Source organism: Mauremys reevesii, linkage group 1 (genome assembly GCF_016161935.1).
Source record: "Mauremys reevesii isolate NIE-2019 linkage group 1, ASM1616193v1, whole genome shotgun sequence".
Taxonomy (NCBI): domain Eukaryota; kingdom Metazoa; phylum Chordata; order Testudines; family Geoemydidae; genus Mauremys; species Mauremys reevesii.
In genome coordinates, this window is record NC_052623.1 from 142485622 (window position 1) to 142513132 (window position 27511).

The following is a 27511-nucleotide window of genomic DNA, read 5'->3' on the forward strand; positions in this document are numbered from 1 at the left end:
AACCGATACCTGTAATCCCTCATAACTCAAGCCTGAACCCAGATGTACAGTACCTTCCCTCTTGTGCATATTTAATTGTCAACACTAATCAAAAATTAATATTACTATTTAACCCTGTATTATAGATATCAGCCATATTGGATAGTCTAGTTGCTGACAGTCAAAAGAGAAATTATCTAGAGTAGGTGGAAAAACAGAAATATTTTTCATAATTTGTTTAAAAATATATCCTTTTGTTAAAAAAATTCAATTTTTTTTTCAGTCAGATCTAGTCTGAGTGGTTTGCTGGCTAGACTCCCATTCAGATCGTTACATTCTGCCTTCCTAACTCTCCTTTGCAATTCCCTGCTGCAGTGCAACACTGCTAACCACGAGCATGAAAAGATCATGCACCAAGCCCTCCGCCCGAACCTGAGATCTTAAAAAAGCACATGAAAACAATACAGGTTGATGTTTTTAAGTGGGACTTCTCCCATGTCTGACGATTGAGGACTCACGTTTCCAGCAACCAGGGCTAGAAACGCACATTTCACCTCACGCCCCCGTTCCCTGCTGCAGAGCTCCGCACGTGCGCGCCCAGGACGCGGAGCCGGACGCAGGCGCTGCGCACTTACTGCACCGCGCTGGGGCTAATAACGCTCTACTCTCAATTCCCCCCGGCACGCGGCGTCCCCTCCCCCCGCCTCCCACCCGCTCAGGGCCGGGGGAGCGGGCGCGCGGGCGGGGGAGAGGCGCGGACCCAGCTGGGCGCGTGCAGCGCGCGGACACTCAGGGAAAGGCGTCGGTCGGCCGCCGCGCGGGCTGGAACGCAGCGCCGCCGCCGTCACTCCGGGCCGCTCAGGGTCGGCCCAGCGGCGGGGGAGGGCGTGGCCCTCGCTGAAGGAGACTCGAGGGCAGGAGGCCGCTCGTGCCAGGCGCAGCCGCCCCTCATGCGCAAGATGCTGCTGGCCGCGCTGTCCCGCGTGCTGCAGGGCCCGGCCGCCGCCGCCGCCGCGAGACCGGTGAGGGGCGGGGGCGTCGCTGCCCGGGGAGCGGCGCGATCGAGCCGCGTTTGGGCGGGAGCGGGAGCGGGGCGGGCCCGGCCGCGGGGCCCCCCCGGGGCGGGGCGGTAGCGGAGCGCGGCTGTGAGTGCGGCCGGAGCAAACTGGGCCCGTGCGCCGGGCAGGGCCCCGGGAGCGGGGCCGTGGAGCCGCCCCGAGGTGCCCCCGGGTGTCTTGCTACAAATAAAACTAAACTCCCCGCACGACGGGCGGGCCCGCCCGCTGCTGAAACCGGGGGGCTGATGTCACTCGCACTCCGGAGTCACTGCGCGTTTTAAAGACGTTTAAAATGAGAACGCGAAGAACGGCGTGATTCAGTCTCTGCCTTCTATTAGTTAAAGGGGGATCCCTGGCCCAGAAAGGGGCCCTCCTGAGGGCAGTGTCTGGGTACAAGCTGCTACAGGGAGCTTCTCTTTTATCAAATCAGAGTGTTGAAGCCAGCAGAGATGTTCCCCCGTCCCCCCTCCCCGGGGGCTCTCTCTTGCAGGTCCAGGCACAATTACCCTTCATGCATGTACACAGATACACATAGTAAGTTGGAGCACGGCTTTGGTTTATTTAGATTCACTACAAGTTGAACATATCTCCTTGAGGTCACCTGCCATTACCTGCCTGTTTCTGTTAGCCCTTGCTGCATCACTTTTTGTCTTGCTTCCTAATTCAGGTCAGATCATCAGTGGGTGTAAATGGGTACTGTGTTACACTAGCTGAGTGCTAGGTTGAAGGATGACTTCTTCCACTGATCTAGCCATTGCCTCTCAGGGAGGTGGATTACCTACACTGGTGGGAGAATCTCTTCTGTTGGTGTGGGTAGTGTCTACACTGAAGCACTACAGCAGTGCAGTTGTGCCGCTGTAGCGTTTTAAGTGCAGATGCACTGTCAGACTCTTGCTTAATGCTCTTTTTCTGATTGCTTCATGAATTCTCCCTACGATCACCACTTATTCTTCTTGAGCATTGCAAACTGTCCTCATTCTGTCAGTTTCTGTATGTTCTTCCCAATTATTTTGTTACACACATCCCATCATGCTGCTGGTACGTTTGGCATAGTCTCCCTCTTTTCATCGGCCAAATCTTGTTTCCTCCTTAGATCTTTCTTCAAAACTCACTTCCAGAGATCCTTTTTACCTTTTCAATATCAATATCAGTCCCCAAGCCTTTCCTTGTAACAGCTTGTCATGTAAATAGCTCAGGGCACAATATGTCAATACAGGTTTGTAAAGTGCAGTATAAACTTGCAGTGATATGAATATTATCACATGAAATGCTATTAAAACCAGATAGTAGGAGCTGGTCCAGTGTTCTAGTGGCAGAGCAACGGTCTTTTTTGGTTTGGGCTCACTAGGAGCTGGAAGGGTGTGCTGTTTGACACTGTTTAGTAACTTCCTATAGTTGAATGAAAAAATTTTTGTTTGTTTTTTGACAGGATTTGCAGAGTGCTTTGTCCTAACCTATTTAGGTCAATCCAACCTTTCCTTCACCCAGCTTGTGAACTCTTGATAGTGAAGGGAAGTAAGGAACAAAAGTGGGAGTGATCTTGAGGCACTGAAAGGGTTAAGGAGGGCAGGGAGTAGCTTGAGCTTCTTAAGGGCTTGTCTACACTGGCAATTTACAATGCTGCAACTTTCTCGCTCAGGGGGATGAAAAAACACCCCCCTGAGCGCAGCAAGTTTCAGCGCTATAAAGTGCCCGTGTAGACAGTGCACCAGTGCTGAGAGCTACGCCCATCGTGGAGGTGGGTTTTTTTTTGTTTGTTTGTTTTTAAGAGCGCTGGGAAGAGCTCCCTCCCAGTGCTGTGCTGCAACCCCACAAGCCAGTGTAGACTAGCCCTAAGACTTCAATTGTCTTTAGTGCATCTTTTGCCGGATGTACTTAATGGAACAAGAATGTATGAGTTTAAATAGAATATCAATTTAAAACATCAGCAGGGTAATATGCAGAGCAGTTCAATACTGAATGGGTTAATGAAAGGTAAATATTTTGGGACGGAAAAGGGGACTTAATCTTTTCCTGACTGCTAATCTCAGTGATCCTGGGTCTGGGGTCAGCCCACAGTAATCTAGTGTAAAATTCCCTCTTCACTCTCTTCAGTTGTTTTTAGTGATTAAAAAAAAAATAGCTAACCATAAGGATTAAAGTGAGGATAGGTGGTTGAGAGGGAAAGTTCAAAATGCTAACAAAAATGCTAATTTACAGATACTGTCAATATATACATACAGTGGTAGGACTGTATGTATATATGTATCTTACCTACTATTCTGGAATGTGTCATCCTAAGGTTACTAAAGACCAGAGAATAAAATTCTTATTTTTCAGTTTGTCTACTTTGTACATTGGACATAATTTTATACAAAGGAAGTTTGTGTTTCTCATGTGTAGTCAGTTGTGTGTGTAAACTCAGAAAAATTGTGGAGGAGACCAACCTTTTTTAAAATTGATTAGATTTCATTTTGGTGATGAACTTTTAAAAATAACTTTTGAAGTGTTGACACCACATAAAGGGAGTGAATCACAGAAGACATTATTGAACTACTACTGTGAAAATTTACAGGATTTTTTCGTCTTGTGCTCTGTTCTTAGGCTGTGTAACTCAGTGTCTAATACTTGTGCAAATAAGTGATATGATAGCATATGTGGTCAAATTCTCTTAGTATGCTTTTGGAAAGAAAGCTTTTAAAAATAGTTACTGGGTGAGCTAAAGAGATTCATTCGAAGCTGGATTACGATTTGAAACAGATAAGGATGTTCTCTAAATTAAGATTTCCCACATTTCTTCTGTTCATATGATCTAAGAAGTGATCCCACTTCAAGTGTACTAACATGATTATGAAGACTGTTAGTTTTGGGGTTTGTTGTTTGTTTTTGTATTTTGAGTGTGAAATTTGTATGTCTCAGGAAGCATATAGTCAGACAATTTCTTAATCTTGTACTGGGCTGTTGAAATTTCAGATTATTTTAAGGAAAAGATGTCCCACACTCAGTGAAATTGCTTTGTTTAATGAAGTTTTATATGATCTTACATCTTAATGTTATAAGTTTTGATCCCAACCCTTCTTTCGCAACTCATTTCCATATAGACAAGAGACCCCCCAGTGAGTGAGTGAGACACAACCCACCAACTTTGTGGTGTTGAAACTAATCAGTGAGGAGAATGACTTTTGGCTCTGTTCTCGGTGTGATACTGACCCTCCTCAATATCACATGGGAAAAGAGCTTCCCCAGTGACTTCTTGCGCATGGATCTGACACCAGATGGAAAAAGGCTGGCAAAGCCAGCTTGTGCAGCAGAGTGCTTTCCACTCAGTACAGACCTCTGAGGCTCGGTCTACACTAGGAACTTATGCTGGTATAACTGCGTCGCTCAGGAGTATGCATTTTCCACACCCCTGAGTGACATAGTTGTACCGACCTAACTTCTGGTGTAGACAGCACTATGTTGATAGGAGGGCTTCTCCCGTTGACACAGCTACTTGGAGAGGTGGAGTACCTACGCCAGTTAATAAAAAGCACTCATGTTGGTGTAGGTAATGTCTTCACTAAGCGGTACGTCAGTGCAGCTGCAGCATGGTAAGTGTAGACAAGCCCTGAGACCGATAGAGTGACTTGCTCACTCTTGCGTGGTAGGGGCTAATTTGGAGAAGATTTTGGAAGAGAGGCTAAGAGAATTAATGGGTCCGACTTTCATCTTTTCTACACTAGTTTTATATCTTTGTAACTTTGACTTTAGCAGAGTTACTTCTGGTTAACCAGTGAAGGCAAACCAGAATCAGGCCTGCTGTATGGAGAGAGGACATGGGATGAGAGGGGGATTGTCATGGGTAGGAGTTACTTTGACAAAGATGAGGATTTAATGGGTTAAAAATAGAAAGTAAAGGTGGTTACTAATACCTAGTTCTAATATAGTATTTTTTATCCAAAGATCTCAAAGCACTTTACAAAAGAGAGAAATATAGTTATCCTCATTTTACAGAAGAGGGAAACTGAGACATAGAGGTGAAGTGACTTGCCTAAGGTCATCCAGTAGGCACAGTGGATGAGTGGGCAACATTCTGAGGAGAATAGTAATAGAGACATTTTATAAATGAAAATTGGCAAGTTTGAGGGCTGGGTAGGAATATAACAGGGACAAATGAGCTTAGTGAGCTATTACTCCCTCCTCCTTATTCCACACTACATTGTCTTATTACCTGTCTTATTACGTGTCTGGAAAGCACAAAACACACTTTGGAGCACTACACTAAAATGGTAGATTTTTCTGAATCAGGTTTGTGCTCCTGCTTGGTCTGCAGCCTGGACCAATGAGTTTTGTTTCTGCTTTTTAAACATGCCAGGCTGATTCACCAATCACCAACTTCCAAGATTATGGAATGAGGGCATGAGTAGAAGCAGAGAGAATTCTTTCAATTGTCAATTGCCTTTCCTTTTCCACTCACTCAGTGTCTCTGCAGCCCAATTCTTATGGGTTCCCTCCCCCCCCCCATTCTCCTTTCATTGTGTATTGTATACCCCACTAATCTTATGTTTGGGTTTTTTTTGCCTGTTGCTCCACTTTATGTTCAGTGTGCTTACAGCAAAATAAAATGTATTAAATGTAAGCTCTATGAAGCAGTTTAAAAATTGATTTCTAGTAAATTTCATTTTGAGAAAACTCAAAAAACAAACCCCCAAACCCTTTATAAATTATAGCTTTATAGACTGACAGTACAATGGCAGAGTGCTACCTCAGGAAGGGAGGAAAGCTCTCTTGCAGAAATCAGGAACTCTGCAGAAGGGGAGGGAGCCTCTATTGAGAGGAAAAATGCCTGTAGGAGAATCTGTAAAGTAAATCTGTAAACAAACCTTTTTTTCCCTTCAGATTATGCACTCAGTATTAAAGCAGGCGAGAACCAGGCTTTTAACTCTTATGGTGTCCTATACTGCTGGCATTAGTTCTTGACAATACATGTTGTCACTGCTTTTGTGAAGATCATTTTAATCAAGAACTGAAATATTAAATACATTTCAGGACACTTAATATTATGAGACTATATTTATTGGCATTTACTTTCAGAATTATAGTCCGTATAGAAGGAAACTTCAGGATTCTTCCCTGAACAACAGGGACTCTAATAAATTAAAGGGCTATTTGTCATTTTTGTAACTGGAAGTAGCAGACTGCCCTTTCTGGAGGTAATCTTTCTCTGAATCTGTCCCCTCTGATGCATTTTATTTGCCACCTGTGATCTTTAAGTCATAAAATCCAGGTGCTGATAGCTAGCTCCTGAATCTACGTCAGGGATAGGCAACCTTTGGCACGCAGCTTGCCGGGGAAAGCCCCTTGAGGGCCGGGCCAGTTTCTTTACCTGCCGCATCCACAGGTTTGGCCCATTGCGGCTCCCACTGGCCGCGGTTCAGTGGCCAGCACATCCCTCTGCCCGTGCCGCTTCCTGCAGCTCCCATTGGTCTGGAGTGGCGAACTGTGGCCAGTGGGAGCCGCAATTGGCCGAACCTGCGGACACGGCAGGTAAACAAATGGGCCTGGCCCACCAGGGGGCTTACCCTGGCGAGCCGCATGCTAACGGTTGCCGATCCCTGATCTAAATTGAGGCACCCAATTAGAAATGGCCTGGGCTTTCTGGAGTGTTGCACATTTGAGTGCCCAAGCTAGTTCTATTGAGATATCTTAATATAGATTTAGAAACCCAATTTTAGGCTTCCAGGTTTGAAAATTTTGGGTTTGATTCTTTTCCCTGAATTTTGTTACTTACACTCGTGCAAAGTCAGAGTTAACATACTGCCAATCAAGAGTAGCACTTACATGCACTTCATAAGGTAATGTTTTACATCGACTTTGCACTCCATGTGCACAGGTGTTAAATGACTTCATGAAGTCCAGAGTGGGGAAGATTCAAACCATGAGGCTTAAAGTACATCCATAAGCAAGAGAAATGACAGTACTGTCTTTTATTTTGCTAGTTTGTTGATTATTTTTTCCCTGAATTGCTTTATTACAGCTGTTGACTCTTCTTTCTTTTGTTTCCTCCAATTGCTGCTACTTTAGGGAGCTGTTAGTGAGGTAAGGCACATCATCACTTCTGTAAAGGTTTGCTTTTAGCCAGTTAAAATTATATACATACATAATCTGCTTTACAAACTTGCTAACTTCACATATAAAATGGTTAGAGAGCACTGTAAGTATTGCTACATTTTACTAATTTAGTCTAATTTTCAGAATTTTTCTTGAATATCATTAATCTTAGTTGTTTTTTCTTTTAATCTGTTGCATTAAAGAAGGGTCAAAAGGATATTGGGGTTTTTAGGTTGCTTCAAAATGTTTATAGTCTGAGAAAGTTCTTCAGAGTCTAAAAGTGGAGAGTTATTTGTTTTTAGTTTTTAAATTTGTACTCAATTTTTGGGAAAGTAAAACAGAACAATATTTCTTGTTAAGTATGAAAATAGTTCTGTTTTTCTGTAAGTTGATGCCAAGCAACAAACTAACAATAAGTATCCCAAATCCCTGGTTACTGATATTAATTATCATGGAGAGCTGTTTACCAACCCTCAGGCAAACTTGAATTGTTACTAAAGAAAAATAATTGTATATGTCATCTGCTCCATTCAAAACATTGGGGGGGGACCCAAATGTAAATCAAAACAGAATGAAAGTGCAGCCTCTTCCCACAAGATTTTAAAGAATAAGTAATGAAGAGTGTAAAGAAGTCCTTTTAAATGTAGTGATGGTACCAGTGAATTCAGTCATGTAATGTGGATTGTGCATGGTATGTCAAATTTTGGTGAATGTGGATGAAAAGTGGTGGGCTATGGATAGAGGAGGAAGAAATGGGATCATATTTAGCTTGCTGATATTCTGTAGACGGGTAGTAACTTTGTAGTATGTTGAAATATAATGTGCTTGAGAGAGACAATATATATAACAATGTAGTATTTGTGTATAGACATACATTTATGTATATATAATATAAAATTTTGGGTGTGTATACATTTTTCACAGTCCTGAGCAATGTAGCTAGGTCAGCCTAAGTCAGGGGTCGGCAACCTTTCAGAAGTGCTGTGCCGAATCTTCATTTATTCACTCTGATTTAAGGTTTCATGCCAGTAATACATTTTAATGTTTTTAGAAAATCTTTCTATAAGTCTACATACAACAATAGTTTAGTTATATATTATAAAGTAAATAAGGTTTTTAAAATGTTTAAGAAACTTCATTTAAAATTAAATTAAAATGCAGAGCACCCCAGACTGGTGGTCAGGACCTGAGCAGTGCGAGTGCCACTGAAAATCAGCTCGCGTGCCACAGGTTGCCTACCCCTGGCCTAAGTTTTAAGTAGACCAGGCTTAGACTGCAGTTCACTCTGGTTTCTGGTAATTAATTGCTACTTTATTTTTAAATATGAAAAATTTTGCACCCTGAGCACCACAATTAGGTCGGCCTAACCCGGGGTGTAGATGTGGTGAGGTGAATGGAAGGATTCTTCCATCAGCGTAGCTACCACCTCTCAGAGAAGTGGATTAACTACATTGATTGAAAACGCTTTATGTTGATGTAGGAAGTCTCTACCCCATGGTGCTGCTACTGTGTATTTCTGTAGTGTAGACATACCCCATGGACTCTTATTCCAAAAATGTACATGCAGTATTATGTACCGGCATGTCTGTTTTCCCACTCCTGGATTAGAATGTCTTAACCTGCTCATATTAGGAAAAACATTAGGATGATAAAATCAGTTAAACAATAGAATAAACTGCCAAGATAACTTGTAGGATCACAGTCACAACAGACTAGAGTGACCTCCATCTTTTAAGGATTTTTTTTTAAAGTAAAATTGAAAAAAATCCTGTCAATGTGGTATGGGAGGTGAACTACATGATGTGCTATATGACCCTTTCATGTGACCATATATGTCAGCAGCTTGGCTGAATGAGTTATTGGAATTGCTCTTTTATATAGCAGCTTGAGCTTTTGGAACCAGAGGTAAAATATTGTATTCACTATGCTGTATAGACGGTGATTGGATGGATGGATAATCCTAATTTCTGTAGTGTGTGTGTGTGTGTGTGGGGGGGGGGGGGGTCAGCTACATTACATTGCAACAAAACCATCATTTATGACAGTTACAAAGGAGTGTTGAGTGTGGAATAGCCCCCTAATCCATGCACACTTTATTTTAAAATGTGCTGCCTGTTCTGCTACATTTCCTTCTTGAAGCTTTCTGTGTCTTAGGTCCCTTGCCCTTATATTTTCACATTGTTTCCAAGATATGACTATGCTTTTCCGGCTCAATCTATGCTATTCTTTGTTCCTCAACTATCTGCTCCTGTCAATACCTTTCTAAAGTGGGTCTGGGTTGTCTCTAGAAGTGAATAATTTTAAATCCTGCCAAGTCATGGGTACCGGTCTAGGGTAGCTGTTAACTTGAAATGATTAGAGCAGCCTAAATTTCAGAAAACTAGTATTTTTCTTGCTATTCTAATACAGGTGAAATTCACCCCTATGCAGAGGGCCAGGACAAAGCCTATGTCCCACTCAAGCTGTGTTCTCGCAGGGTAAATTTCATACAGAAAAGACAGCTGCCCTTTGATTTGATGCTGTTGATTCTTGCAGGATCTTAAGAACTGTTCAGAATCCTTATGCTTCCCTTATTACTTAGTTATTGATCACGATTGTGAGCTTAAGATGGCACCCAATCTTCTGTTTAAAAAACCTCTAAAAATCAAGTTAGAAACGGAGGTCTAATATCTGGGGGAGGGTACAAGTTAAAATCCAAACTACTCTCTAGTACTATGGGAAGATAAACATAATTGCTACATATAATGGTGACTGAGTATTTAAATGACTGAGGAAATGTTCGTTTTTCCTTGGGATTGTTGTTGACTTCTAAATTTAAATAACATGTATTGCTTTTTTTTAGGTTTCCCGTGTGGTGGTGGCATCTCGTAACTATGCAGACTTTGCAAGTGAGGCTACATTTGATATTAAGGTAAGGAAGTTGAATATTTCATTTTTGAGAATTAGCATTAAATAGAAGTATTGTTATAGATATTACTACTGTGGATTTCTCTCTAAGAAAAGACATAATTTCTGAATGTTCAGAACCAAACATTTCTATATCTATCGGCACCTGGCAGGAGTTCACAACTGATATTCCCTCAGTGCATGAAAAAAAGTCAAGTTACGAGGCAAGAGTAAAAATTGTTGCTGTTTGGGATATTTGAAATGCTAATGTAAGATTCTGAGGTAACTAAAAAACAAAAAATAGCATAAATTATTGAGATGAAAAACCTGAAATATTGTGAATTTAGGACTGGAAGGGACCTCCTGAGTCCTGGAGCCCAGTCCCCTGATGTTCAGGCAACCCTTACATATAATCCTGATCATAAACACATCAAGGTCTATCTTAAAATTAGGGAGGCTGTTTACCCCCACTAATCCTATTGGAATGCAGTTCCAACCTTACTACTCTGATGGCTAGAAACCTTCTAATTTCCAGTCTATATTCATGGCTAGTTTATACCCGTTTATTGTTGTGCCAGCTTTGTCCTTTAGCTTAAATAGCCCTTGAGACAAGCACTAAGCATCTGCACGGACTTGTGAGGATGAAGGTCTCCTGTTGTTATACCCAGCATGCCAGTGCGTATTGGATTGACCGGGCCTTTAGTAGTACACAATACCATTGTTCATCTCTGGCCCTATCAGTGTCGACAGAATCTAAAGTTTGAAATCAGTGAGTTCTCTTAAGGGGCTCGGTCATTCTCTCCTATTTGGTTTTCCCTGACAGCCTTCTATCAGAGGAATGGTATTTGCTGCTCCCCATGTGTGACAATCAGGGTCCAGATACCCCAAGGAGAGAACGGGTGGTTTTAGTCATTAGTCTCAGTCATTATGAGATGTATACAGTTTATACAGTGAATATATATAGAAAATTGTGGTAGATACTGTGGTGCAACTTCAGCATCACCTCACACCAGGGTGGTGAAGCAATCAGGCAGAGAGGAACTACCTCCCCAGCTACTAGCTTCAAACATGTAGCCATTGTCAGGTCCAAGAAATAACACTGAGGAACCATCAAAGCAAAGGGAAATGGCTTGAAACTGAAAAGAAAATCAGTCTTTGGAAACTAAGAAAGGAGGGAGTTTTCCCCACTCTGAATATCTATTGTGAGTAGCGATTGAAGTGGGGGGGGGGGGAGGAAGGCAAACCATTTTAAAATGGAAGTGGTTTGAATTGAAGAGCATCCAGAACTTGGGAGACAGTCTCAAGGCAGGATGCTATCAGTGAATACTGGCATAAGCACCAACTCGGTGGGTGCTCCAGGGCTGGAGCATCCACGGGGGAAAAAAAGCGGCTGCTTAGCACCCACCAGCAGCCAGCGCCGTCTCTTCCCCCTCCCCACTCCGCCCGCTGATCAACTCCTCTCCCTCCCTCCCAGTGCCTTCTGCCTGCCACAGTCAGCTGTTCCAGCAGAGCCAGGGCGGAAAGAGGAGGCTGGGGGTGGGGCCTTGGGGAAAGGGGTGGAGTGAGGGTCGGGCAAAGCCGGGGCAAGGAGGAAGCCGGCACCTGTGAATACTGGATCCCCCTTATAATTAGGGGGTAAGCTGGGAAACTTTTAAGGCAATATGTAACTCCTATTAGAAAAGGGATTTTATCCAATAGGAAAGTGCAAAGCCTGTGGTTGTCTGTTTATTTTCATACCAAGCAGGTCTCTGTTGTGCAAACTGTGTGGAGCGTGTGTTCCAAAATAAACTGGTATCTGGGGGACTGGGTTCATGTCTTCAGGGCTGACGGCTCAGATGTGAAAAATCCAAGTATCTGGTAGTTAAGAACTTGGGATGGACATATTTAGGGAGACTTGGGTCTGGAAGGGCTGGCATCACCCTGCAAAGAGTAATTGGGATGGTGAGAGCTAGGGTGAAACCTTATGCTTGTGGGCTGGCTGCTGGTGTCGGAGATCTGAACCATGGCTGCACAGCACCAAGGCATCCAAAGGGCAGGCAGTAGCCTGGTCTGGGTGGACCCCAAAATGTCACACCATAGCAGAAGCCATGGGTTCCATTTCCCAACATGCACCTTTTCCCTCAGGTCTCTGTGGATTCTGGGGAACATGCAAGAAGGAGTGGGGCATCCTCTGTAATTGTTTGACTTGCTGCAGCCCCTGGAGAATATGTTCCCTATGCCACTAGCTACCCCAGGAAGAAGAGGTTGTTCTGGAGCACAGAGAGGGAAAACAGTTTCAGTTACATCAGACTCCATCTGCGATAATTTATGCTCACTTCCTGTTCTGGTTTTGGGAAGTACCCACTTCCCACTCATCCAGACTGGTGGGAGAAGAACCACACAGAATCTTCCTGCATGGTATAAGGGTGAGGGAGTGCAGTATGTTGCAAAGGTGGTGTCCCTTTTAGCAGGCAAAGGGAGATCCTGTACAAAAGGCTCTCTATGTGCTGGTGTATAGAATAAGACCTGGTCCTATTGTGATGGGGTCCCCGGGGTGCAACCTGGACTGTGGGACCACTGAGCCCTCAAACCCACCAGCCTGGCTCGCCTCCTACACTGTGTTGCTGATGTCAAGCTACAAGCCTCTGACAGGCACTGCACTTACACAGCCATCCACAGGCAGGGACACACCCAACTCAGTTACATGAATGATCTCCCAGCCACTCAGGAACCATCAATAGAGAGGCTCCAGCCAATCCTTCACAGCCTTGCACCCCAGAACTGTACCATCTTGCACTGGTCAGAAGCGTGAACACCGTAAGTTCATTATTTAGTTCACCACTTCTTCATAGGAAAGTGAACGTGCACTAGCCTTTGTGACCTGAGCAGATTTCCCAAGCACTTTAGACAAACTCACTGGTAAGGGTAAAACATTAACAGAAAGATAGATTTTAAGTGATTATAAGTGGTAGGCATAAAGGAGATAGTTACCTTAAGAAATAAAAATAGAAACATGCATTCTAAATCCTAAACTTACAAAATGATATCTCTCAAGGCATACTTTGTAAAAAACATCATAATATCACAGTGGTGAATATGGCGGTTCCAGGGTGCTACTTTGAGGTACAGAGTGTCACATCTGTGTTGCTAGCCATTATGGTTTTTAGATTAGATTGTCTTTGGAATGTGACTTGTGAAGCAGTGCTGTCTTCCTGAGTCTGCTGATAGAATAGTTGGGTCAGCTTCTTCCTGGTGTAAGCCCACTGGTGTCAGTGGATTGGCATTGGAGATGAAACTGCTATAATAGCTGTGGGGTGCAAAATGCTGCCATCCTCTGAAAAGGAATAGCCCTACTAAAGGACTGGGTATCTAAGTTCCCTCTAAGCTGCGTGGCCACGCAGCTGGCTATAAAGGGCCTTGCAGGCACACAGCCACAGGAGCCTGGAGAGGTAGGGGCTGGACAGGGAAGGGAGCAAGTTGGGTTGTGCAGGGCTGCCGGCGAGGAGAGGCACTTCTCCCCCGGCCCCGGAGCTGCTGCAGGCGGGGAGATGGTTAGGGGGAGTCCTCTTCTCCTGCTGCTGCCCTGGGGCAGCCTGCACCCAAAACCCTCATTCACAGCCCCACCCCAGAGCCCACACCTCAACTGTCTGCCCCAGCCCTGAGCCCCCTCCCAAACACCTCATCACCGGCCCCACCCCAGAGCTTCAGCTCAACTCATCTAGATATTTGCTTAATTTTACAACAGGCTACATAAAAAGCACTAGTGAAGTTAGTACAAACTAAATTTCATACAGACAATGACTTGTTTATACTGCTCATGCAAGTACAATATTTATATTCCAGTTGATTTATTTTATAATTACATGGTAGTAATGAGAAAGTAAGTAATTTTTCAGTAATAGTGTGCTGTGACACTTTTGTATTTTTATGTCTGAGTTTGTAAGCAAATAGATTTTACGTTAAGTGAAACTTGGGGATACGCAAGACAAATCAGATTCCTGAAATGGGTAAAGTAGTCTGGAAAAGTTTGAGAACCACTGGTTTAGTCATAAATATTCAGGTTTTACTGTTCAATAACTATCTGGAACTTGAACCTCATAAATTAAAATATTGGATTTTTAGTGCTGAGATGGCAAACAGGAACATGTACCTTATTGAAATACCTCCTTGACTGTGTCTTTAGAAATGCGATCTCCATCGTCTGGAAGAGGGCCCTCCTGTCACAGCAGTGCTGACTCGGGAGGAGGGACTCCGTTACTACAAGACTATGCAGACAATTCGGCGCATGGAACTGAAGTCAGACCAACTGTATAAACAGAAGATTATTCGTGGCTTCTGCCACTTATATGATGGTCAGGTGAGTGACAGGTCCAGAGAGTTCATAAAAAAGGGTGGATTCTTTGTGTGTTGCATTATTTAATGTAGGGGTTTGAATGAAGAGGGAGCTAAGTTTAGAAGCATATATCAATGGTAAATATCTTAGTCTTAAAGCATAGCTTGGATCACAGACACCCGTTCTCTTTCAATATATGTATAAACCAAAACTTGGTCTATTTTTTCCTTCTTTAAAAAGACAAACAGAAAACCCACTTTAGATCATATGTGCCCCAGCTAATGAGGTAGGAAGAAGATCTGCCTGAGCTTCCTCGGGGCAACAGCAGCAAGGGAGAAAGCAGGAAGCTGCCGAAGATGGGCACAGGGAACCAGCATCTGCAATGTTCTGATTACAGCTAATCTGGAGGTGTAGGCAGGGCTGGGGTTGCCTGCTTCCTCCATATCAAGCTTCCCAGATGTCCTTTGGGAAGGCTGGGGCAAAAGATCTTTGGCCTCTAAAATAGTATCTGTCAGCAGGGAAAGAACTTTAGGGATGTCTGTGGCCTAGTTTTTGCTGCCTGTCCTTTTTCCCCCCTTTTTGGGTGTGTGGTGCAAAATCCCCTCTTCTGTGAGAGGGCTGGTGATACTTGTCTCCCCAGCTCGCTGGTCATGGGGAATGGAAAGGTCAGTCATGGTGAGCATCGGAAGAGCGGTGCTTAAGTGGTTGAACACACAGGCAGTGACAGTGGTCCGTAAGCTTTCCTAGTTTCTCACCTTCCTTGACCTAATCATCAATTTCCTCCTATGCTGGTTTTGATTATTTTGGAGCTGCAGACTGTTGTAGTCCAGTGACTCTCAAAGGACCTAGCTCCAGCCCCATATGTCAAGCATATGTCTCCTTTGAGGTGCAGGGCAGTCAACTGTACCTGCTGCCCTCCATTGCTACAGATCTTCTAAGTATGGATGGGGACCTTGGCCCTCAGCCTCAAGAGCTGGCTAGAGGAGTCTCATGTTTTGTCCTCTGTTGTCAGACTTATTTTTCCTTTACAACAGGAAGCGTGCTGTGTTGGACTCGAAGCTGCCATAAAACCAACAGATCACTTGATAACAGCATACCGGGCGCATGGCTATGCCTACACACGCGGAACTTCTGTCCGAGAGATCCTTGCTGAGCTTACAGGTTCATCTTGAATAAAATGGGGATTCAGGCACTGCTGTACTTAGCTTGCATCAGAATTTCCAGATAACATCTAAACCAGTGCTACTCAGACTGAGGCTCGCGAGCCGCAAGTGGCTCTTTAATGTGTCTCCTACAGCTCTTTGCAGCACATGATATTAAAATACTGTGTGATTTAATTATTAACCAGTCAAGATGCTTTTACTATGTTATTAAACAATTGTAGTTGATAAAATAATAATACTTAGTCATTTTGCTGTGAGAATAATATATATAAAAAACTAAATATTTCCTGTCATACTGTTTAAATATATATAGTACTATAGTAAATGAAACCGTGAATTTACACTGCTGTGGCTCTTTTGGGTAATGTTGATCGTTAATGTGGTTCCTGAACCACTGAGGTCTGAGTATCGCTGATCTAAACTGACTATGACATACTAAATAAATTGGGACATGGGATGTCACACAATAATATGGCAAAGTAAATCATCAGTATTCTGTGACCTCTCCTGATGCCTCACAATAAAGTTACAAGGTAACTTTAATACTCAGATACTTCTCATGACTTGGAGTAATACAAAATGCTATTCCTTTCAGTTTACACCACTTCTGAAAGCTTTGCTTGATATCATAGACTCTGTCTACATGAGCATTATCTAGAAGCATGTCTTGCTACAGTAGCTTTATTATTATTTGTGCTATAGGTCCCATCTAAACTATGCTTTTGGTGGATCTTATTTATTCATGATAGGGCTTGACACCCTCCAGTTTTGTAGTTTGGATGGTTCTGACCTTGAGCTGAACTACTGTCTGGGTCTTTACTGGAGTTGTAGCACAGCATGGCTTCACCTGTAATGCACAACTGAATTGTGTCAGGGATGACCTGGTTACACGAGGGTACTCTTGTTATGGTAATTGCTACAGTGAAGCTGAGGTGATCGATTAGAATGGTCAGGAAAACCCAGGTTAGAACCTTTCTCCCAGGAACCATATTTACCCAAAGTTGTGACTAACAGTGTTTCTCTGCTGTAGCTTACAGCATGTATCAGAGGTATTTGGATGGGGTGGGTGGGGTTGTCTGAACACAAGTAGGATCTACTTCCTTGTTAGAAAATACTAAGATGTTATAGAATGATGGGACTCTTCCAGTAGATGTTTGTTTTCATTTCTCTCACTAATCTCATTTCATGTTTACTTTGATGCTAGTTGTAATTGTTGCACTGTTTTCTTCTGTTCTCCATCTGTTTGTAGCTCCCTGTTGTGTCCTGTCAGATACTTAAAATGTAACCTCTTTTCATTATATGCCTACACCTTTCAGGTCGAAAAGGAGGATGTGCTAAGGGAAAAGGAGGATCAATGCACTTGTATGCCCAGAACTTCTATGGTGGCAATGGCATTGTTGGTGCTCAGGTACTATGATACAGTATGCAAATGTCTAGCATTTGAAAATCAAATTAAATCTCACTTAGATTCTGTGCCAACATCACCTTTCTTGCTATGGGCCTGCCTACAGCAATCATTGCTATACGTGACCATAGTCTAATTGGTTTCCACTTAATTCTTTACAAATCAAAACATATAGTTTAATCTAACAGAGATTAAACTATTGATATTATTTAATGTTATGTGAAAACTAGAGTTTAGATTGTAACAGGAATCAAGTCTTATGGAAATGAGTTAACAGCCTTTGTAGCTATACTTTTCATTATTAATTGCATACATTTACAAAAGTTAATTTTTATAGTTCACAGCTGTGTGTCTCCAACTATTCCAAAAGTTGCTCCAAATGTTTGACTTGTTATATCTGTTTTATAATTCACTGTAGGTTCCTCTTGGAGCTGGGATTGCCTTGGCCTGTAAGTACTTTGGCAAAGATGAGATCTGTCTGACTTTATATGGAGATGGTGCTGCCAATCAAGTAAGCTTTCTTGATTTAAATGTGTATAGTAAAAGTTGTCCTATGTATGCCCTATTGACATTCGTTTCAGTCACTTTGTGACTTGTATGTAGAAGTCAGTAAGCTTGGCAGTTGTGATGAAGGGAGGGTTTTATAATGTGGCTAAGAGCCAGACTTGTGTCATATAGATAACTTTTGGTCACTATCAGGCTGCTGCTCTGTCTAATCACTCTACATACTTTAGGCATTCACACTGATCGAATTATAAAAATATTTTAGAGCTTGGAAAATTTAAGTTTGGAAAGCTTATAAATTAGGGGATTAGGCTTGCTTTCCAAAGGTAGATCTGAAAGACAAGAGAAGGGGTGGTGGTGGTGGAAGTCTTCACCCTAGTGGTTCTTCACATACCAGAAGTGCAAAGGATCCTGGAATTCCTACCATGGTCTCGAATATGCTTGGGAGCACATCTTTCACTTAAACTTATTGCTAGTCGGTGCCTTCTTATAATGTTGAAGCACCATATTCCCCACCACTCCCCGCATTTGGAGCTCTCTTCCCCTCCAGGAAGTTGTGAGGGAGTGGGGCCAGGTCTTCACTATTCTAGCCCTGTCTCAGCCTGCAAGTGCTGTGGGGAGATGTCTTTGCATACTCTGGACCTGCCCTGTGAACAGCTTTCAGTGCCTGCCTCTGCTGTTGCTCATGCCTTTCCTAAGTAGGAGACGCATGACATTGACGTGATTCTTGAGTTTCTCTGCTGTCCAGAGTTCTCAAGTGCAGCACAAACTGACTAGTGGTGTTAATTTCATTCTGACTTTGCTCTGTTGGTGCTTGGAAAAATCCATGAGCAGTAGCAGACACAATAAACCTGTCTTTCTGAAGACCTGGGGTGGGGAAAAGCACCTCATCAGCTTATATTTGATTCTCATATGAAAGGTTATTTACTACTGACAGCATTCTGCGCCAAAATATTAAAAATTCTGTGTAAAGTGTTTAAAATTCTGCAAACATTATTTGTCAAATGTGGAGGCTCCATCATGGCATTGGGGAGCACAGGCCACTGGCTGCATGGAGGTGGGAGATCACTGGGCAGCTCCCCCCAAGGACACAGACTCAGTGGTGAGGCTGCACCCAACCCTGACACTGCGCAAGGACCGGGCCTGCCCCAGAAACACTCCAGAGCCCTGCCCCTCCATGCCAGGTGCACCAGGTGTGGTCAGGCAGGCTCAACAACGCAGGATCCAAGTGTGGAGGGGCTTAGTGTGAGGGGATCCAGGTGTGGGTTGAGAGGGTTCGGTGTGGGGCAGTCTGGGTGCAGGCGGCTTAGTGGGAGATCTGGGTGGGGGGGATCTGGATGCACAGGGGCTTGTTGGGTTCTGGGTGCAACAATAATGGGACTCTGCAGGGGGGTCCAGGTGAAGATGGTGGGGGCTCGGTAGGGTGGGGATCTGGGTGTGGGTGGCTAGTTGAAGTGGTCCGGGTGCAGGGGGGGAAGTGAGGCTAGGATGACCAGACAGCAAGTGTGAAAAACCGGGACAGGAGGTGGGGGGTAATAGGTGCCTATATAAGAAAAATCCCCCAAAAGTGGGACTGTCTCTATAAAATTGGGACATCTGGTCACCCTAAGTGAGGCCCAGCGGGAGGGTCTGAGTATGAGGATGCCCGGGGTGGGCAGTTGGGGGAGCAGTTCCCTGTACAGTGATCCCTCCCTCTGCAGCTGAGGAGCAGGAAGTGGGCTGAGGTGCAGGAAGTGGGCTGAGGGAGGAGTTTCCAGAGCTTCCTACAGCTGGGAGAGAAATCTGGGATTGGGTCTGATACAGCCCCAGATGCCATTCAGGGGAAGTCCCGTGTCCCTTGTCACAGGGTAGGAGCCACCAGCCAGGTCTTCCCCAGCCCCACCCCTTGCCCCACAGTGATTTATCTCTCTGCTGGCTGCCCTGGGCACCCAAAACATACTGCTCTTGTGGCTTCCCTTTGCTTCCCCAGCTGAAAGTCATTTTTCTGTGGGGAAGCAAAGAAATCTACAGGGTAACAGACATTCTGTGCATGCGCAGTGGTGCAGAATTCCCCCAGGAGAAGGTTCTTTTACCAATAAGGGCTAGAAACTTAACTATAGCAACTTCTACAACAATCTGTGCTTTAAATCTCCTCTCCCCTCCCCACAGCTATGGAAGCCATCCCAGTTTCCACTAGCAAATAGAATTCTCAAGTGATGACCTTTTCCGTGACCTCTACTTGCATAGAGTAGTTGATACAACAGTGTTGTTGGAACTTTCTTTATTTAACTGAAGTAGAACTGTAGCATGTTACATGTGTAGTCCAACATTGCTTTTATTAATGTAATTTTCAAATTTTCTGTTGAAAATATTTTCGTGTTGTGAACTCCTTGGTGCACCAGTTTATCCTGAATGTTGCTATCTAGGGGTTAAGGATAATACTTTTTAATTGGAGAGTATTTTATTACATACAGGTTAAGATGAAAAGTAGATCTTCAACCCTATGATTTTCTTCTTTCAAGACTGAACTGACTCAGAATTTGAGTTCACTATCAGAGTCAAATACTAGCCAGACCTTTGGTGGAAGTGAAAGAACCCCTGTAGACCTTGATACTTAAAATTTAAAGAATCCAACTTACATGTTACTGTTTTTCTTCCAGGGTCAGATATTTGAAACATATAATATGGCAGCCTTGTGGAAGCTGCCATGCATTTTCATCTGTGAGAACAACAGGTATGGAATGGGTACTTCAGTAGAGAGAGCTGCAGCCAGCACTGACTACTACAAAAGAGGAGACTACATTCCAGGAATAAGAGTGAGAACAGTTTCCATCTTTTCTGTATTTATAATGGAGCAGATGATTAGAGATCTTGAATTCATACTGAATCTATGGGAATACTTAAATTGATGTTCACCCTCTGAAGTCTGTTCCGCTCTGCTCTAATTAAAAAGCTTTTCTGTTAACAGGTGGATGGTATGGATATTCTCTGTGTGAGAGAGGCAACAAAGTTTGCAGCTGAACACTGTAGATCTGGAAAAGTAAGTTACTCAATATCAGTCCTTTACCAGAGATAAGGTAATTATTTTGTGCTATATTGTTCTCACATACAAAATCTCATACCAACCCAATACTCTGCAGTTAAATTATTTTTGAAATTCTCTTTGTATCTCTTTTTCTCAATTAAGGAAAGTTTCAGTATCAAACATTTATTTATATAATATTTATTTCACCAAATTTTTCTCTATCAGTTTTACAGAAATGGATTGTCTAAATACCTTTTACCAAAATGTATTGACTTAAGTAAAAAGATCATATTAAAACTGAAAAGCATGTATTTTCATCCATTTTATGTCTTCTGCTGAGAGGATTTCTGAGTATGCTTTAAACGTTTTATTTACCAATTAAAGGGTGGGGGAAAGAGTAACCATCCTGCTGTATTTGCAACAAATATAAAATAGCTGAAGTAAATCTTTGAGGTCATGTAGGAAGAGTAAAACTGTAAAAAGAAGGCATATACAGTAATTTGCATTAACTCAGACATGATATAAAATGACAATGCAGATCTTCTGTATTGGAGTGGTTGTTCCACTTCATTTACAACTTTAGAACCACTTATGAAGTGGATGAATTTATTTTTTAATACTATTTTTGACACTAAAAGTGTTCTGGCATAGAGACCTAATCAGTACTGGTAGAGCAAGGTCAACTCTATTACAGTCTTGAAAGGGAAGGACAATTTTATGCAACTGAAACTAGCTGAATAATGATGGACTGACATCTGACACTGTGGAGCTATGCTGTTTAAATACATGAGAACAAGCTGCCAAGGGAAGTTATTCAATTGCCTTCACAAAACATATATCCAAGGTTCTTCTTGATACCCATCTAGGAATAGTTTCAGGATAATGACATATTTCTTGTCCATGTTGCAAGAGATCATGTGTAATGGAAAGACTGAGCTTGGAAAGGTGGTTTAGGCGAGCATTGGTGTTGTCTCATTCAAACACAAAATGAGAGCTGAGGCGAGTGAGTAATTCCTGGATCTGTAGTATATGCTATTGTTGCTCTTTAGGTTTATGAAAACAACCATAAACTATTTATTTTTTCAGGGTCCTATAGTGATGGAGTTACAGACCTATCGTTATCATGGACACAGTATGAGTGACCCCGGAATAAGGTACAGTAAAAAGGATTGTGTGAACTTACTCTATTGGGTAATCTACACACAAGGCCTAGTGAGTGGTAGATAAGATGGTAGTAATGTTTCCCTCTTTCTCTCTCTGTACCTGCACACTCAGTATCAAACAAAGTCATGCCACGGACAAAAATTTAGAAATGTGGATACCTTGCTGAAATCCACCTTTAGGCATGTAAAAAAAATTAAGATTGAAATCTTGCTTATGAGAATCAATTTGACCACTCATATCCCCTTGCCTAATAACACATCACCAATGCTATACTGTATCTCTTAATAGGTTTATATTGCACACATCACAGTAATGTCTAACTTAATATCTCTCTCAGTTGCTTTGACTCATAATACTTCAAAATGGCATAAGTCCCAATGTTAGAGAGCTTTTTCAAAGATTTTACATTCAGTAAGATCGTGTTTATTCTGCACCAACAAATTCCTTTTCCCACTATTTATGTAAGCTTTAACTGAAAAACAGCTTGCTTTTAAACCTCTCTGGTGCATGCTTTCAATGAAGGTGTTGATTGTCCTTTGGTAGAGAAGTTAAAGTAACGGTATTTTAATTTGGAATGAAAAATTCCATTTTAGTATTTTGTGTAGTTGTCACCCTTAGCGCACGAGCTCTATGCCAAGTGTTTTTAAACACATTGGGGACTGATCACTGTGCTAGAGTTTCCATGTGGATTCTGTATTTCAGGAAGGATATTTTCTAGCTGCTGGAAAACGAGGTCAGGTGATGAGAATTTCTAGGAGGAGGTGGTCCTGTTACACCATTCATTCTATTTGTGTGTGATTATATTTGATTTTAGTCCCTGAAGGCTGGCTGTCAATTTCTTCAGTGATCAAACAATTTTTTGATTCACAGCTGAGTATAAGAGCAGGATTCTGTTCCTCCTTGTGCTTCATCTTTAAGATTTTTTTTTTCTGAGTTCTAACAAGTTACACCTGTGTGATCTAAGGGCATGTCTACACTTACTGGTAGATTGGCACTGCTGCAATTGATGCAGCGTCGATTTAGTGGGTCTGGTGAAGACATGCTAAATCGATGGGAGAGCACTCTCCCATCAATTTATATACTCCACCTCCCTGAGAAGCGTAAGGGAAGTGGATGGGAGACGCTCTCTCATTGACACAGCACAGTGTAGCCACTGTGGTAGTGGATCTAACTATGTCAACTTCGTAACTGAAGTTGCGTAAGTTAAGTTGATTTACCGCGGTAGTGTAGACCAGCCCTCAGAGAGCATAACTTGAAAATAATGGAGTTGCATGTGTATCAGTGGAGGATTAGTTTTCCTGCGGATTGTTTTTGCTGGTTATGTGAGAAAAGGAAAGACTCTGAACCCAGTTTAGGGGGCCAGTGAAGACAGTTGGAAAATTTTTTCCAAACAAACTGAGCAGTAAGTCTGAATTTTCAGAAAGTTCTGTTTAACTTGAAAAGGGAAGTAATGGAAGCCTATAAGTAGAAGCCTTAAACCTAGAGGAGAGATGATACTGTAGGGAGCAGTCCTCTAGTGAATAGGACATGAGAGAGCTTTAATTTCTAACTTTAGGCACTGCCTAATGTAGGCACTTGTCTTACAAATACAAGTATATTCTCTCCAAGCTTAAATTCCCCATCATCTGACAGAGATTAATTCATTAACACATCCCTTGTGAGATAGAGAAATATCCATTTTAGAGAGTAAGTCACTTGCCCAGTCACACAAAGTCTAGCAGAATGGGAGTTGGATCCAGATCTCCCAATGCAATCATTGTATTAGCCTTCACACCAATAACTACTTTTTTCACCTTATTTCAGTGGCAAATTAACTGTCATTAAAATTCTTGCTGTGTGTCAATGGGTAATCACAACTCATATGTCTGGGTGGTAGTGTGTGGAACTTATATAATGCATGTCTTTCCTTGACTCCCATAGCTATCGTACCAGGGAAGAAATTCAAGAAGTCAGAAGCAAAAGTGACCCTATTACTCTGCTGAAGGACAGAATTCTTAACAACAGTCTTTCTAGTGTCGAGGAATTGAAGGTATTAAGTGATATTTTTCAGACTACTCTTGGTGATAATCTGTGAAGGCGTGAAAGAGCCCTGTGATGGTGCTGCCAATAGTTCCCCCCCCCCCCCCAGCCTGCATAAAAGTGCTATTGGTGAGAAATGATAAGGGACTAATGAAAATATTCATTGTTTTCCTATTTAAACAAAAGGAGTCTAATAACTTTAACTAACAGAGACAAAACTGAATGCAAGTGAGGTTACACGTTTCTGAACAACAGAATTTAGGGCAGTATTTCTCCTTGCAAACTTTTGAGTGACAGCTTTTGGAGGGGAGGAGTTTTTGTCACCTGGGAATTGTATTTTAAAAGACCTACTACTTGGTGCATTTAAAAACAATTTTTTTTTAATTAGGCTATTTTGAAAGCCCCAAGGATAAATCACTGCTACTAGGGATTAACTCCAAAGCTGTCATCCCCATTCCCTTTCAGTTTGGTGGTGGCAGGTCCAAGAAAATCCTCTAAAACATCTCTACCCAAGTGTCTCAAAGATTATGCTACAGCCGTGTTAAACTCTTTCTGCACTTCTTTTCAGTTTCTGCTGTTTATCGAGATAAGATTTTTCTTCTTTGAATTGGCTAAACAAATTTGGCAAGAGGCACAGGCCAGTTAAAAAGAGGAAATGTAGAATATGCATGTTATTAATTACAGCTGTAGCTCTTTTCCTTTAAGTTGTGTGTAGGTTTGAGTCTACAAAATAGAAGCACTTAAAGTTCTGTTCTTTATTGGAAACTGAACTATTTGTTTTAGAAACTGACATGCAAAATTGTAACAATGGAATGCCACACTATTTGATCATAGTGCTTCCATGTAAAAGTAAATGGGATCAGCCAGATATACACACTTTCATTTTACCTTCTGAAGGCAATTTATGTATAAGAGCTCTTTCCTTATTCTGGTCCAATCTCAGCCTTTAGAATGTGAGCATATGCCAACTCTGAGGTGTTCCATTGGTGCATTATAAATTTCATGATGAGGGAGTTTTGTTTTTAATTTGCATCCTTTAAATAGGCCTGGAAGGATTAAATGTTGATAACCATCTATTTAACCACACACAAAGCCATGGAAAAAAAAATATTTCCATTGACGTTTACAGAAAGGCAAAGTAAGAAAAATTCTGCTTAAGAATTAACTTATTTAGGGATATTTACTTTATATATTTTGATATGATATAGACATTCAGATTCAAAAAGTTGTCATTAAATAATTGTCTGGACCCCCCCCCCCCATAATTTTCAACAACTCTGAAAATTTAAATTGGGGGGAGCTTAATCATTGATCTTGTACAGTGCACTTAAAAATATAAATTCTGTCAAGCTCATCTTGTGACTTTACTAATAGTCATACTAAACAAGTCACTGGAACATAATTAGTGGTAATTCTAGAGAAAAGTTAGACTTCTATTACTTTTTAATCATATGCAGGACACTGAGAATTAATAAACTAACTGGGGTTAATGACTGCAGTATAGTCATTTGGTGCTGTGGGGAGGAGTTAGTTGCCAGAGTTCACTAATCCCTCAGGAAATGGCTTATTATTCCCTGCGAGTGTTTTGTATGCTTAACTAACAGGTAAAGTTTGCAAAAGATCTTGCCACATGTGTCTGGCAGTCAGCAGCTGTAATGGAAGGGGATAGCGTGATCATGATCCCTATGGAATGACAAGTGACCTTTGGGCTTGAAGTTTAATTTTAGCCTATTAGGCACTTGAAGCTCCCATGTTTGCACTATGACCAAATCTTGCAGTTCTTAGTCAGGCAAATGTACTTCCTATTGAATGTCACTAGAAGTTTGCCTGACTGTGGATCTTCTTATGTAACCCCTATCTCACTCTGCATTAGTTGCTGAAAGGAGGAAATCCAGCAATGGGCAGTAACTGGTCCATCTGCCACCCCCTTTTTATACGAACAGACCAACATTGGTTTTAAGACTGTCACAGCCTCACTTGTCTTCTGTGTTTTAGGAGATTGATGTGGAAGTAAGGAAGGAAATTGAGGAGGCGGCTCAGTTTGCTACCACTGATCCAGAACCATCATTAGAAGAATTATGCAACCATATCTACAAAAATGAGCCACCCTTTGAAGTACGTGGCCCCAGTCAGTGGATCAAATACAAGTCTGTTGGCTAAACTGAATGCAATTTACTCCAGCAGCCTGTTACATTATGGCCTTCTTGGGGGGGATTAAATTTTGTATTCATTGTAAGAACAAACTGTTCATATTTAAGGTAGGTTTGTTTGGAAGAGTAAAAATTGCTTTCAGCCAAGGACAGCTAAACATTATGTAGAAAAATGCACAAACCCATGGATAAGGAGCTGAATTAAGCTAAAGCAATGGTTATTTAAATTGCTATAAATTTGCTTCAGTGGGTTGTTTTGGATTGCTTTACTTATGCAAGTTACTCCTCTAAATGTTTTGAATAAAAATCATGTTCTGTACAGTATATAAATATATTAAGTGTCACACTGAAATGGTCTACTGTGCCTGTTTGCTTTGGGTATGAGATCAGAGGCTCCTCATACCATTTTTTTTCACAGATGTCAGGCCCCAACTCTTTCAATGAGTTGTAGAGAGAAATAAGGATTTACTTTGGAATGCAGAAGTTTATAGAATTTGAAGATGGGACTAATACTATACAAATCAGTGTTTATGATTTTGCTGATTAAGGAAATGAAACTCTAGTCGCAGAGAGCAAACATTTCAATATTTAATATAAAAAAATTATCCAGAAGTTCTAGGTGCCCTTGTAAGCACATACATTTCCCCATCTTATATACATTTGGCTGATACTTGTTAATCAGTGCACATGATAGCAGAACTGTACAACACATTCTAAAAAATCTAATGTATCTAAAGTTAGAATGCATTTTAAATGCAAGACTATTCAACAAATAGACTGCTCTAGGTATACGGCATGTGCTTTATTAAAAACAGTAAGCTGTTTTCTTCAGCTGCAGTTTGTATTTACATTGACAGATGCATTACATAAATAATACAAATTATTTGTAAAAATTAAGTGCAAGATTAGCGAGGGGTCTTACAGTTTCAACATCTAGTATCTAATGGGCAAAAAATCACAAACACCCTCTTAAAGAAAGCTGTGCTTATGTCCACTGTGCATTACATTTTGAAGTTACATTGATAAAAAGGCCACTTAGCTGTGCAAAATTGCAGAACAAATATACAACAATCTTATAATTTAAGGATTACTTGGAATGTGTTTTCTGCACCACAACGGTGAGAAAGAATTAACTGTTGGTTTCTGAGGGCTTATTGGCCATTTTTCTGTGGTTTAATATTGCATTCCAAATTCTGCAGAGAAGACCACCACTATAAAGATGAAATGAAAATAGGGAACAACATTGAATTAGAAACTATATTTAAAATTCCAAAACATTATGCCAATAATAATTACACTCTTGGAAAGGGTTGGAGAATTTTAAGTGCCTGTGTGTGCTCTCTCCTAGGGAACAGGAAATTCCAAGTAGTGATAGTGGGGACAGCTGGCCAAAGCACGCTGGGGATAATAATTTTCATCTATCACTAAATATATCGCAGGCTGTAAATAGTTTGTGCATAATTACCAAAAATTTACTCTTCCTCAGCTAGTAAGGAATTCAATCAATGTGAACTTTCTAGAATGACAACATAGACAAGCCACCCATAATGGCCCTCATGTCAAAGAAAGGAAGACTATGTAAAGAAAACTTCACTTAGGATGCCACACACTTAATGTTAACTTGCCCCAGTGATCCTGCATGTAAATGTCCCTTGCACCATAGGTCTTAACACCTACATGTTTAAATATTCTTTCAAGTTTACTATAATAGCAAGAACCCTTTGTGCAATGAAGCTGTGAGAGCTTATTTAATAGAAAATTAAACTCATTTTTTGATAAGGACCACTACAGTGATCCT

The 27511-nt window shown here is 41.8% G+C and overlaps 2 protein-coding genes across 3 annotated transcripts in view; one reads left to right on the forward strand and one right to left on the reverse strand.

Annotated features, from left to right (window-relative positions):
• Positions 1-862: 862 nt before the first annotated feature.
• Positions 863-26065, forward strand: PDHA1 (pyruvate dehydrogenase E1 subunit alpha 1). 2 transcript variants are annotated; one of them, XM_039529177.1, is made up of 12 exons: positions 930-1001; positions 7080-7094; positions 9949-10017; positions 14155-14328; positions 15339-15465; positions 16784-16875; positions 17291-17383; positions 20016-20171; positions 20324-20395; positions 21467-21534; positions 23465-23573; positions 25559-26065. In XM_039529177.1, the coding sequence occupies exons 1-12, from the start codon at positions 930-932 to the stop codon at positions 25721-25723; spliced, it is 1212 nt and encodes a 403-aa protein (XP_039385111.1). In that variant the 3' UTR covers positions 25724-26065. The 2 variants fall into 2 exon arrangements, with proteins under 2 accessions (XP_039385123.1, XP_039385111.1); XM_039529189.1 differs by lacking the exon at positions 7080-7094 and having other exon boundaries at positions 863-1001.
• A 214-nt stretch (positions 26066-26279) lies between these two features.
• The window catches only part of MAP3K15 (mitogen-activated protein kinase kinase kinase 15), a 160210-nt gene continuing 158978 nt past the window's right edge, over positions 26280-27511 (reverse strand). Inside the window, 1 exon segment of the mRNA XM_039529058.1 lies at positions 26280-26924. Within this exon segment, the coding sequence (XP_039384992.1) occupies positions 26843-26924 (82 nt within the window). The 3' untranslated portion in view covers positions 26280-26842.

Excerpts from the sequence above, each read along its gene's own strand:
- PDHA1 (XM_039529177.1), top strand. The coding sequence starts at position 930 with ATGCGCAAGATGCTGCTGGCCGCGCTGTCCCGCGTGCTGCAGGGCCCG. Across the intron at positions 16,876-17,290 it reads ATGGCATTGTTGGTGCTCAG|GTTCCTCTTGGAGCTGGGAT; the intron begins GTACTATGATAC and ends AATTCACTGTAG. Across the intron at positions 20,172-20,323 it reads ACTACATTCCAGGAATAAGA|GTGGATGGTATGGATATTCT; the intron begins GTGAGAACAGTT and ends TTCTGTTAACAG.